This window comes from Arachis hypogaea, chromosome 13, assembly GCF_003086295.3.
Source record: "Arachis hypogaea cultivar Tifrunner chromosome 13, arahy.Tifrunner.gnm2.J5K5, whole genome shotgun sequence".
Lineage (NCBI taxonomy): Eukaryota > Viridiplantae > Streptophyta > Magnoliopsida > Fabales > Fabaceae > Arachis > Arachis hypogaea.
The window spans coordinates 13347115-13360575 of NC_092048.1; the positions used below are offsets into that span (position 1 = coordinate 13347115).

At 30.4% G+C, this 13461-nt stretch overlaps 2 protein-coding genes across 2 annotated transcripts; one reads left to right on the forward strand and one right to left on the reverse strand.

Moving 5' to 3' along the window:
• The first annotated feature begins 3092 nt into the window (after positions 1 to 3092).
• LOC112737327 (serine carboxypeptidase-like 40) lies at positions 3093 to 8762 on the forward strand. The gene is made up of 7 exons (XM_025787171.2): positions 3093 to 3565; positions 4866 to 4973; positions 5394 to 5668; positions 7239 to 7493; positions 7774 to 7982; positions 8092 to 8197; positions 8428 to 8762. Exons 1-7 carry the CDS (start codon positions 3160 to 3162, stop codon positions 8584 to 8586), a joined length of 1518 nt encoding a protein of 505 aa, XP_025642956.1. The 5' UTR covers positions 3093 to 3159; the 3' UTR covers positions 8587 to 8762.
• A 48-nt stretch (positions 8763 to 8810) lies between these two features.
• Positions 8811 to 12873, reverse strand: LOC112737326 (ubiquitin-like modifier-activating enzyme atg7). Its single transcript, XM_025787170.3, has 14 exons — positions 12524 to 12873; positions 12072 to 12289; positions 11742 to 11933; positions 11597 to 11651; positions 11416 to 11510; positions 11126 to 11315; positions 10937 to 11036; positions 10697 to 10841; positions 10456 to 10614; positions 10173 to 10361; positions 9810 to 10004; positions 9615 to 9730; positions 9355 to 9511; positions 8811 to 9228 (listed from the first exon to the last, which is right to left on the reverse strand). The coding sequence occupies exons 1-14, from the start codon at positions 12654 to 12656 to the stop codon at positions 9046 to 9048; spliced, it is 2127 nt and encodes a 708-aa protein (XP_025642955.1). The 5' UTR covers positions 12657 to 12873; the 3' UTR covers positions 8811 to 9045.
• Positions 12874 to 13461: the final 588 nt, after the last annotated feature.

The window sequence follows — 13461 nt, forward strand, 5'->3', positions numbered from 1 at the left end:
GAAATTTTACTTTGAATGAGGTTAAGGTTTATATTAGAATATAATTATGTTTTGTGTGTTTATTTATATTTTATATATTATTTTATTATAATTCGGTTATTGTGATTGAACTACAGTTAAACTTTTGATTCAGTGAATCAGTAGCTAGGTTGAATAATTATTCATTCTTCTAATAGGACGCTAATAAATTGTGTCAGTTAAAATAATAAGATGTCATTATTTTTTTCGATGGTGAGCTGATGAGATCTGATGCAAAACCTTGCTAAAGTAATTGCTGTTTTAACTTTTAATGTTCAAATGAATAATGCTTGCTTATTATGAAATGTGAAGATATCTCTAATATAGGCTACTAATTTAAGTCATATGCACTTATAATTGCAATTTTGATTTTACTAAAGTAGAATGAAAATAAATTAGCAATAATTTACACATTTTATCATGAAGTAACAATCATGTATGAAATAATTTTGAATATTTGGTATAAACATTGATGTTTTTTATTGTATAATGCAATGTGTTGTTGATGTTTTTAACAATTTGTTAGAAGTATTTTAAGTTTTTTTATTATGTATAATTTTGGATTACTAGTTATGATTTTTTTTCTAATAGAATGCTTAGTGATAGAAACATAACATGAGGTAGAAGTTGATGTGATATAATTATTTTTAGTATATAAGAGTTATACTTTTTTTTGTTGTAGACTTGTAGTTCATATGATATAATTGATTTTGACAACATATTCTTAGATTGAATGCTTAAATTTATATTTTTAAATATAAAATAAATTATTTTTTCTTGGTTCATTGTAAATGTTAAGTAAATAATTGCTCTTTCGATTTCTGATTTAATTTTGTTCAATTTTTGTAATTGAACTTATTTGTAAACTTTTAACAAAAAATTATAAATGAATTATTATAAGAAATTATAAAACTTTAAATCTTGTTAGTTTAAAAATTATTAAATTTAAATATTTAAAATTATATATTAAAATTTTAAAAAAATTTAAAAAAATTTAAAATTTAATTTTACCGTCGGATTTACCGTCGATTAAATTCACCGGTAACTATTAATTTAATTATTAATAATAAATAATATATTACCGTTGAATTTATGGGAGAAAAAATTCAACCGTAACAATCTCCATAATTTTGTAATTAAAATTTTATATTCGTCAGTAATTAGTGACGGACAAAAAAATTCGCTAATAAATAATTACTGGCGAGATTTATACTGTCAGATTTATTCCGTTGCTAAATCTAATGATAAATAAGTTACGACAAATTTTTTTAATAAATCCATCAATAAATCTGATGATATCTGATAAATTTTTTTGTAATAATTATTGCTATTACCCTTTAATTTAACCTACAAAAAAAATATTAATATATAAACATATGATTTGCACAAACTATAACTTGATGGAGTGAAATTGAATAACAAATACCATCTTTTTCCATCTAAAAAACACGCACACACGCGTGTATATATATATATATATATATATATATATATATATAGTTACAAGACAGCTACAAACACTTTTACATTTGAGGTCTTAAATTGCAAACTGATGGTTTGGCTCTATGAAAAGTATTCATCTATATACCTGATTGAAAAATTTTTAAATGTTTATGAAATATCGATGTGTCAATAATTTTAACTTTTGATTTTAATTAATATATAATATATTTTTTATAATTGAAGTTATTGGCTAAAACTATTGGAACATTTAAATTTTTCTTATATGGTATACCATATATTAAAAAAGGTAAAAAAATGTTAGGAAGAGCTCAGAAGAAGTTCATCTAATTATTTATCAATTTTAGAAACAGTGCGTTGACTTTGTTTATTATTTTGATTTAGGAATCCATATGAAGGGCATCATTATTTCACATGTTAATGAAGAATGATTAAGCAATGTGTGAATCTTCCTACTTCCTTCTTTTTCTTCCAATCCTCAATAATCCTCTCTATCTCTCTCTCTCTCTCTTTCACTTTAGTTTGTTTGTGTCTGTATTTTACACCAAAAATCATTTCAGCCTATTAGTATTAAAGAAGAGAGGTTTATTGAAATAATGATGACTTATTGTCATGACAGATGTAAAAGTCAAAAGAAAATTATTGGCACCAGTATTTTTTTATTTTATTAATTAAAATATAATTTAAATATATAATTAATTAATAACAACTATATTTTTCATACAAATGTCAAGAATATTTAGTATATAATTTCTATAATTATTATCCTATTCTCAACTTCAATAAATAAAGTGATGCTGAAATTTATTAAAAAAAAAAAAACTGATTTTTCCTTAATTTCTTATGGATTCTTCTTTTGTCACTCCTCTTTCCCACAACCTATATTTAGCTGTTAGGATCATACGAATAAAAAAAAAAAGAGAACTTTCAATATTAAAACACAATACATTTAAAATACTCGTATGTTCTTATTTAAATTATATTATTTTTAGATTTGTGCTATTTGGACAATTTTGATTTTGAGTAGTAAAATTTAATTTGGTGTTCTGTATACCTTTTTCTTCTCCATTTTCTCTTTTAATTTGTTAGAAGTTATAAATCCTAATAGAAATTATAATTTGTTTAGAATTATCCAAAAACAATAGACAAACATTTAGTAGTTGTACAAACTAAATACCATTTTCGTTTTTTTTTTTTTCTTATTCATATACTTTGCATGTGTTGTCAATTGAAATTTGTACCCCCTTAAAAATCCCATTCACATGGCTGAACATGATTGATGGCCAATAACAAACTCTTTTAACATTCATTTTGGACTACCTAATAATTCTGACCCATTTTCATGGTTCTTACAACTTCAAATAGTTAAAAAAATAATAAACCAACTTTGTTTGGTCGAGTGGTCAACTTACTCGTATGTTCAAGTAAGTGTCAGGATTCGAATCTCACTTTGTGCATGCAGCACTTCATTGGCCAGCGGTAGACTCTTAAATGAAACTCAGATTTGCGACGGATTAATCTTTAACCTGTCAGGTTAGAGGATACTGTGGCCAACAAAAAAAAAAGAAATAATAATAATAAATAAAAAATCTTTAACAATTATTCTCCACTCTTCAACTATATATATACATACATAACCCCATACCTTCATTTCTTCTCTCAAAAAAACACACAAAAACAATGAACATAATAATGAGCAGAACAAGTTGTTCTGTTTTTCTATCCCTTCTCGTTCTATCATCTTTTGTGGCAGAAATTCATGGTAGCAACAACAAGCAAGTTCAAGCACTTAACAATCTTCATAAGTCCAAGTTTAAAACAAGTTCATCATCATCTCAAGATGTTACACATAGGAGTGAATTTGAGGTTGAAGAGCTTCTTAACTATGATGATGTCATTGATTCTCAAGAAGGACTTAAAGAGAAAGACAGGATTTTGAAGCTTCCAGGGCAACCCCAAGTGAAGTTTTCTCAGTATGGAGGCTATGTTACAGTTGACAAATCCAATGGCCGTGCCTTTTATTACTACTTTGTTGAAGCTCAAAATTCTAAGGATACATTGCCTCTTCTTCTTTGGCTCAATGGAGGTAATGTTTATGTCACTATCACTACCATACTAATAACGTATCTTTGCAGTTATATTAAAAATTAAAATTAAAAAATTTAACCAAAATTAAATTGAATATGTTAAAATATATTTTTTAAAAATATTTTTTTTTGGAATTAGTTTTTTCACTAAAAAACTATATTGAATAACTAATTTTGACTAATTTATTGACAACCTAATTTTAAGTATAAACTAGATCAATTTTCGATTAATTCAGTTGAATTAGTTGTTTTACCTTTAAAAATATTCATAATTACAACTAAAACTATATATTTATGTTGTCAATAGCAGCCGGCCAAACCAAACCACAGAAAAAAGACATTTTAATGATGTTAGAAATGTTGTCAAATAATTTGTGGTTGTTATTATTTAAATTATGAAGTCTATTCTTGATGTCAAAATACTATTAATATTACAATAAGAAAAATGAAGCTTCTTGTTGATATGAAATCATTTCACACTCTGTCTATGAGTATGGCCACAAAAAATGCACATGAAAATGTCCCCATTGGATTCTTCTTTGCTCTCATATTAAGCTAGACATCACTTTAGAGGCAAAATAAATTATGTCATAGAAAAATCCTAAAGTAGAAGAAGCTGCCATATATACTACTATACACTATAGAGACGTTTCCCTCCATTAATTATTATTTCCTAAGCAATGATTTATTTTGTTTTTATATAATTAACATTTTTTTTTCCTGTAGTCAATTTATCTTGCAAGTATATATATACATCATGTTAGATAAATGATAATAATCACATCAATCATCATAGTGTCAAAATAATGCAAGTTGCATGATGTTCTATGTTTTCAAATTTTCAATTAGATTTGTTCAACTAACATATTATTATACTCCATCATTAGTGCTACTTTTCTTCTCTTTCATCATCTTGAGATATTATTTACTCATATTATTGCTAATATGCTGGAATGAACTGTTTATTTAATAATATAAAGTTATTAAATAAATGTATGTGCTGTAGAATTGATTGACTGTTTTATAGTTATTTTATGAATTTAATAATTTTAATATATTTTGGTCCATGTTGCTAGTTACAAACAATTAATTAATTAAACATGTAATCTTGTGGTATAACAGGTTGTACAAATCCCAAAATTCAAGCACCTAGAGGATTTCTTGGTTTTGCATATAAAAACAAAGAATATGCATATAATTGTAACATGCAAATGAATATAAAAATGTAAAAGCTAAGAATAAAATAAATTAACTAACTAAATTAAATTTTGTTGTTGTCTGTAATTTCATTTCTTCCAGGTCCAGGGTGTTCATCTCTTGCCTATGGAGCAATGCAAGAACTTGGACCCTTCAGAGTAAATAGTGATGGCAAAACACTCTACAAAAATAGATATTCATGGAACTATGGTAATTAATTAATTAAATAAAAAATTACTAAAATAAATTAAATCGAATTCTCTGCTTATAAAATTAACACATCCAAGAATGTATTTAGATCTAAATTAAGTCTAGATACATTTTTCTTTTCATGTAACAATTTTGTCAATGTAACCATTATTATTAGATAAAAAAAGAATAATTTAATTTTATGCACTATTGTGTAAATTAGTTTTATACGTGCATCCAATCATGTAATGTCACGTTAATAAAATAACTACTTTTTCATTGACCATATGAATAGTTATATAAAAAAACAGATATGATTGAACAACTGTTTTATATTATTAGTGCATCAAAATTAAATTCTAGAGTAGAATACCAAAATAACCATTTGGAAAATTAATTTCTCACTTATATAATTTAATTATTGGATTTTGCTTTTTGAAGCTGCAAATGTTTTGTTCCTGGAATCACCTACTGGGGTAGGATTTTCTTACTCAAACACATCATCAGATTACAAGACAAATGGGGATAAGAAAACAGCAGCAGATAATTATTTGTTCTTGGTGAATTGGTTGGAAAGGTTTCCTGAATACAAGAATAGAGAATTCTATATTTCTGGAGAGAGTTATGCTGGACATTATGTTCCTCAACTTGCACACACTATCCTTTACCATAATAAAAGGGCAAAAAGGACAATCATCAACCTCAAAGGAATATTGGTATGTGCTTAGCTTGCTCTTCTATTACTACTACTCTTTGCTTTTCCAATAATTGAAAAGAGCTTGGAAAAAATGATCATTAACTCACATGTTAGTTTTAGGTCTAGAAAAGTAAAGAAACTAATGATATGGTCCTGTGTCCTACACTATTTAGAGTCTATATAAGTGCATTAGGCATTTTCCATAATTCTATGTTACTTTCATTATGACAATGAGTGAAAGGATTTTTTTTTTTTTAGAAAAAAATTTAAACTAACAGTTACTTCGAAAAGACAACGAATCTTTTAATAAAAAAAATATTTTTTTTTGTTCTTGAACTTTATTTTTATGAGACTAATTAATTCATCTGTCAATATTTTCTATCTTTATTAACGAAATAAGCCTACATGACATGTTAAACGGTTGATTTATCCATTAAAAATCAACTAGAATTAACAAATTCTTTTTTGTTGGGAGTCTCATTGTCTTTTAAAGATAATTATCAAGGCCGTTTAGTTCTTATTTTTATTTTTTCATTATCTTTTTCAAATACATTAGCTAAATTTACTGTGTAAAAGTAAAAAATATTAGTAATTTTTAAATTATTTTTACTTATAAAAATTAAATTGATGATATATTAATAATTAACGTGTCACATAAGTATGTTTTGAAGAGAGATCATTGACAGATGGGCTAATCAGTCTCGCAAAGTTAAATATCAAAAGCCGAAAAATAATATTTTTTCTTTGGAAGCCTCGTAATCCTTCAAAATAATTATAAGAGACCGGATTGGATATTCACTTTTTTTTTTATTATACTTATTTTACATGAAAAATTATATTAATTTATCTATTACTTATTATTAAATTAGACTTAATAAAGTTCAAATTTCATTGGATAATAGATAATAAATAAGTTGATACTACATCTTCTATAGAATAAGTCTAATTTATTTATAATGAATTCTTATGTTTATTACATTAATTTTTTTTAAATAATTCGAAAATACTGGTATTTTAGTAATGTTAGTCGTTAATTTCAATTATAAAATATATATAATTAAAATTAACTGTTAAAATTACTAAAATACTAATATTCTTAAAATACCTGGAATTCTTGGACTGCACTAAAACGAGTATCACAAGTTGTGTTAATATTGACTCATGATGGCATGTTTCTTCTATGATGATATCATTCTGTTTTTGGGTAATGGTGATATCCAAATGGATGAGATTCTCCAATATAAAAAAGACCTATTTTATTGGACTTATGACCAGTTATGATAAGTGGTCCTTTAACCCCCTTTGGGAACTTTCCATTGTATGGGTGGTAAGAAGCTGCATAAGGACCAAACCATTTTTGGTGCCTTTTATAGACACTTGTGCCAATAATGGCACCTTTATATGTATTTTAATTATTTGGATGCAATATACAACAGTATGAAACTTTAATAGATAAGATTTAAAGTCATTTGAAAAAATGCAATTCAATTATTAGTTATACAAAGAAGCATTATTAATGGATTAGTATAGAACTTAAATGAGACTAAGCTAACAATGCTGGATGTTTGTAACATTTTTATATTATGCAGATTGGAAATGCAGTGATTAATGATGACACTGACAACAAAGGAATGTATGATTTTCTTGCTACCCATGCAATCATCTCAGACCAAACAGCATCTGATATTGAAAAATTTTGTGATTTCTCATCCTCAAAGACCACAAGTGAGTGTGATGATGCCGCTTATGAAGCTGACAAGAATATTTACTACATTGATTTGTACAACATTTATGCTCCTGACTGCAAGAATAACAATCTCACTGCTTATCCTAAGAAACCTTCTGTAAGCTTCAAATTTCATTCCTTATTTTTCTAATCCTTAATTATCTTCTTTTTTTTTTTAAAGTATACACATTTTGCATTGTATATTAAACTGACTCGTATCTTTATCCAATAATGATAAAATATAAGTCAGTCTAGTATACGATGCAAAATGAGTCATTCAAATATTTTTCTTTTCTCAATTAATTAAAAAAAAATACGGAATATGGTTAAGATGAATTAAGAAAATTCATGATATATATGAAACTGAAGATGAACTGATGGCTTGTTTGGTTTTGCAGATTGTGACTGATCCATGTAGTGAGAGTTATGTACATGCATATATGAATAGGGAAGATGTTCAAGAAGCACTCCATGCAAATGTCACTAAGCTCGTATATGATTGGGAGCTATGCAGTAATGTCATTGGAAGATGGGGTGATAGCTCCACAACAGTCCTTCCCCTTTTACATGAATTCCTCAATAATAACCTTAGAGTTTGGATTTTCAGGTAAAATCATATCTTCATTACCCTTTTCTATAGTATAATATTCCTTCCACTTCATATAGTCTTCTAATCTTTGTACATGTATAAATGTGGTTATTATTGTATGATACAGTGGTGACATAGATGGAAGGGTGCCAGTGACTTCAACCAAGTATTCCATTAAGAAGATGAACCTTCCCATCAAAACTAAATGGCATGCTTGGTTTGCCTATGGAGAGGTAATTTTCCGAAAAATTAGAGAATCAACTTTTAAGTAGTCAACATTAGCCAACTTTTTTTCAATGTAAAATTATTTTTTTGACCTTCATTATTTAAAGGATTTGGACTTTAAAATTTAGAATTCAAAAGAATTGATTAATGTTGGCTGAAAAAAGTTAACTCCCTCGGTGAACTCTTTCTGAACTGTTATTGATTAAGAACTCATTTTGAACCTTTTCATGTGACACAGGTTGGTGGCTACACTGAAGTTTACAAAGCAGGCCTAACATTGGCTACAGTGAGAGGAGCAGGGCATCAAGTACCAAGTTACCAACCAGCAAGAGCTCTCTCTTTGATCATGCATTTCTTAAATGGCACCCCTCTTCCTGATACTAAAAGATATCAGTAGTTTTTCTTGTAATCATGCTTTCAATAAAAACTAATAATTGTAGTTGGGGCCTAGTTTTTATTTATTCCCCCAAAGAAAGCAAAATTCAATCAAAATTGGATTTCTTTGGTTCCATTATTTCTTGTAACAAAACAAGCCTTCACTTTGAAATGAAATAGCAATATTTTTTACTCTAATCTTGCTTTTATACACTTATGCCTCCTGTAAGAAATAAATGCCAAGACTAATTGATGAAATGAACAAGGTTGTCTTCAAAGATTTATTTATGCAGCAGAATTTAATTACCACAACTCTGGTTAGTTTGAGGAGATGACAAATTCTGAGTGGAAAGTTCTTTCCTTACAGTATTGTAAATTAGTTTTGTACATTTGACTATTTGGGAATATAGTTAACATAGGTAAAAAAGAATCATATAACTTACATAGATTAGTTTTATCTATGTACAACTGAGTGAAATTCTTAGATTTCAACACAGTCCTCATCACCACCACCACCACCATCATCATCTTTGTCCCAATCCAATGAGAACGCCGAGGCAGATTTCATCAACTCTGTTAGTCCAGTGAGATCCTCTAGGTATGTAGGATGATTAATTGCTTGTAGTATGAACTCCATCCCTTTGTTTCGATATTCCGATAAAACCTGAATGGTTTACATTTTTATAGAACAAAGGGATTAAGAAAATATGCAACCAGAGCAATGAATTGAAGCATACAACACTAACTAATAGAAGAGACGTTATCAGAGGCATACGCCACCAAAACTTACCGTATCGCAACAGGCTGTGCAGCTAGGAGACGAGTAACCTACAAGGGTCATTTGAGAAAATTGAGCAAGCGAACCACGAATCTGATGAGGTAAAATACCAAGAGGTTGCTCACTAGTTCCAATGACATTGTTGCTAATATCACCTTCTGCAAATATCCTGAAAAAATAGTGAAGATGTGATGAGATTCATGTAGAATATATATTTTTTTCAATTGTAAGCCTCAAATTTCATGCACAAAAATCAATCTTCGTTGAATTACCCTTCAGGATGATGCAAAATTGATACTAAAAGTTCAACTGCAAGGGCCGAAGCAATTGGAGCCAGTCCCGGTCGGGTCACCGTACATTGCTGGTCCAAGGTGCGGTTGGAGGTTGACTGCGGAAAGCATCTATAAATCAGTTACATATGTTATAATAGTTCAACACAACCACACTTGATGCTACAAGGAAATTACATCAGTCGGCGCTACAACATCATTGCAAAAATAACAGCCCAGTCTATGCTTTCCCTTTGCATCTTTTATTTTGTGCACATCAGCAGATGAAGAAATAGCAGTTTCAGCATTGAAGCCATGGGCATGACTAAAAGGACCAGCTCCATGCCGCATAACCAAGAAACTATCAAACCCTAGTGCCGCGGTAATGGTAATCTGCAAAAGGATAGATAATATATAAATATGCAAGCATGTTAGTCAAAAATACCAAATCAAACTATGGATGGGATAAGACATGCTTCTGTTAAAAATGCGAATCACGTGCAGGCAGTGACTTAATGTTATAGCGATAGATATACCATTAATGAGAATAAATTGGCCAACCTTGTTAGTATTGGCACAGAGAAGAGTTGGCAGCCATCGACTTTCCCTGGTATCTGTCAATAAGAAAACTGAATCATGAGCATCGATCAAATCGGACAAGCGCCTACAATCATCGAGCACACTCTCCTGTTCTTGGCTATTTACTGGATGTCCAGGCATCGGTATAGCCATAACAACACCTTCTGCTTCCTGAAAACGAAGAAAAAGAATGCAGTTAGGAAGGGGAAAAAGGAGGGGTTATCAGGTTTAGCATCTAGCAAAGTCCTAGAGATCAACAACTTACCACCGCAGGAAATATCCGTTTGAGGCTTTCAACGGCTGCTGTTGCTTTGAAACTACCACCGTTAAGACAGTCATCTAAAGTATATAGAGACTGCCTCAACGGGTTAGACATGGCCACCTTGCCATTGTCTACTAGAGTAATTTTCCTGACTCCCCATGCCTGAAAAAGGCAAAAGCATCATAAACTCTCTCCATGAGAAGAATTTAAACAATTATAACTATATAACTTCCTCAATACACACCATAAGCATGCGTGCAACCTGGCATCCTAGAGTTCCTGCTCCAAGGAGAAGACACTTGACAGAAGATAAGGCACTCAAGTTTAGAGAAGGCAGCGCACGCCACCTCATAAGCTTTAAATTCAAATCTGCAGCAGATACGGCCAACCTGTAAAAACAGTAAAACAAAACAACAGAAGCGCTCATGAGGGAAGAAGCACTAGCGGATAAAATAAATGGGAGAAAACATCAAAGGAAAGAAACCTTGTTGGATCCATGGACTGTGCAAGGCTAATACACCTAGGTACTTTTCTCCCCTTATTGAGTTCCCATCCAACTGCATTCGGCATGGTGTTCTTCCACCCTAAAAAATTAGCCCTTCAAGTAAGAACCTCAAGTTAAAACAGAAATAGATATGATATCATAATTGTTAAACAATCAATGCATATCTACCTTCTGAAACAGTTATCAATGCTTCACCAACAAGGGATAATCCCATATCGGCAAAACCACGATTCTCTCTGTAGCATAAAAATTGAACAGACTTGAGATTCCACTTTGCAGAGATAAGTGCTAAGAAGTTGCGTAGAGGCCAGCCAGGATTATTTGGAAGATGACATGGGTCATAAAATCCAAAGAGGATCTGCCAATAAAATCTAGTAAATTTCATACAAGGACATCTGTATTTTCAGAAAGGTTGCATTTAAGTATCATAACCAGAGTCAGGGTAAGCCGTAAGCGACCTTGTGAGCATCGCTCTGACAAGCATCCCAGTCTTTCAAGAGCCTAACAGTAGCACGCGATTGAGGATCTATAGTGACTAAAAAGAATGGCACATCTGCAACATTCTCTGTTATTAGGAAGCAGTGGAAACAAACTGTGACACTATATCCCAGTGCTTGACGAAATTAATGGGACTTATACCTGCCGTTGATTTTGAGTTGCGCCACTCATTACAGGCAGTTGAGAGGGATTCTGCCTGGCATTTCACAATCAAACAACTAAAACAACGTTAGAGCGAACTTAAACAACGGTATAATATCAAATAATGATGAAAAACTCAGAGCACCTCGGCTGCGCTCAACCACTGAGAAGCTGGCCTTAGGTTAACCAAGGCTGCAGGAGGATCAAGCATCAGAGCTGGGAAAGCAAACCAATAGTGAAAGCTCCATTTTTTGAGGTCTGCAAAAGAAATAAGAAGGAATCTTGAAAGCATTGAACAGTCCTCCACAGCTTTTCCAGTTACTATGTCATTCCATATCTAAATTAACATCAAAAGTTAAAAGTTAAAAAAAAAACACGTGAGACTGATAATTTTAATCCAAAAGTCTAAGCTTCTTTTCCACTTTGAACTATCTCATATTTGAGATATCTATAAGAACTGAATTGAAGAGTTTACCTTTGCTGCCTCTTCCTTCAAGAGTTTCATCTTATCAAGTGCATGAAAACCTTCCACAGTATTAGTATTGTAAAGAATCCCAGGTACAGAACACTTGTTCCTGTTACCAGAGCTTGGTTCTGGTACCAATGAAGAATCACTTGATTCAGAAGGCAAAGACTCAGCTAGCAGAGTTAAATGATTTGACACTTGAGAATGTGAGCAAGGTGCATAGAAACCTATAAATTCAAGTAATAGCAGCATCTTAAATGGATGAATGAACCCACTTAAAAGATCATAAAAAAATTAGTTTACATTTCAGCTCCAATAGGGTTATGCTTATGCATGTATCAGAATAAATACAAGAAAAAAAAAATAAAGACCACAATTTTGATGTTGCCCTTCTGTTAAAGGGAGTAAATTTGTAAGGAAAAGCATGGTAGTTGGTAGAGAATCAAGAAAAGGGGAAGAACCAATGATAGGTAATGGAGAATCATCAATGCCGAGCTTGTTGAGCTTCAAGGAAGAGAATCTGTGCCAGAAGCCTTCATCGACGGAACTCTGCATCGGAGCGAATTGAAGCAAAGCTTCTTCCTTTTTCGACATGCCTTTCTTCAATTGTGTTTTGACTTTTGCTTCTTTCAAAACGGAATGCGAAGATGAAGATGATCTGGGTTGTTGTTCGGTTCCCAATCTTCTTGGGGTTCTTCAGTCAACAACCTTGTAGTGTTCATCAATGGAACTTGTTCTTCACCTTTTTGTTTTTTTTTTTAGATTTGGGTTCTTCACCTACCAAACGGGCCGAATTAGATCTGTTTCATATGGGCTTCTTTGTTTCTATGGATACATTTAATAACTTGAACCAATAAAAAATATGTATATATAACCCACTTAGATTAGTCTAATTGTTAAACTACTATTCTGGCCTGTTGTAATAAACACAAAGGATATGGATGCCCATTAATATCATATGGGTGACTCAGTTTTTATGTCACCAAAAAAGAATTTACATTAATAAAAGTTGAAAATATGAACCCTATACATGTATAAATAGGGGGTATAGTACAAGACAATACATACAGCAATATTAACAATAAATATTCTCTCTCTCTTTTATAAATATTCTCTCTTTCTTTTCTTATACAATAAAGCACTTATTTACTTTTTCTCTTCGTACAATATTAATATAATATTAATATATTATCTTTATAGTAGTATAATAGTATTGGTAAATATTGATAGTAGTATTTTTTTATTTATATTTTATTTTATTACCTCTTTTTTATTTATTTTACAACACATTATCATCACGAAACTCTAACAAAATTTTAGGAATACTTCAGGTAACAAATTTTTATTATGTCGAAACTCTTTCATCTTGAATATAATGTTTTTGATATATTTGGAAACA

Excerpts from the sequence above, each read along its gene's own strand:
- LOC112737327 (XM_025787171.2), top strand. The coding sequence starts at position 3,160 with ATGAACATAATAATGAGCAGAACAAGTTGTTCTGTTTTTCTATCCCTT. Across the intron at positions 7,494-7,773 it reads CTTATCCTAAGAAACCTTCT|ATTGTGACTGATCCATGTAG; the intron begins GTAAGCTTCAAA and ends TTGGTTTTGCAG. Across the intron at positions 8,198-8,427 it reads CTTGGTTTGCCTATGGAGAG|GTTGGTGGCTACACTGAAGT; the intron begins GTAATTTTCCGA and ends CATGTGACACAG.
- LOC112737326 (XM_025787170.3), bottom strand. The coding sequence starts at position 12,656 with ATGTCGAAAAAGGAAGAAGCTTTGCTTCAATTCGCTCCGATGCAGAGT. Across the intron at positions 11,511-11,596 it reads CAACTCAAAATCAACGGCAG|ATGTGCCATTCTTTTTAGTC; the intron begins GTATAAGTCCCA and ends AGAATGTTGCAG. Across the intron at positions 11,316-11,415 it reads GTCAGAGCGATGCTCACAAG|ATCCTCTTTGGATTTTATGA; the intron begins GTCGCTTACGGC and ends TTTTATTGGCAG.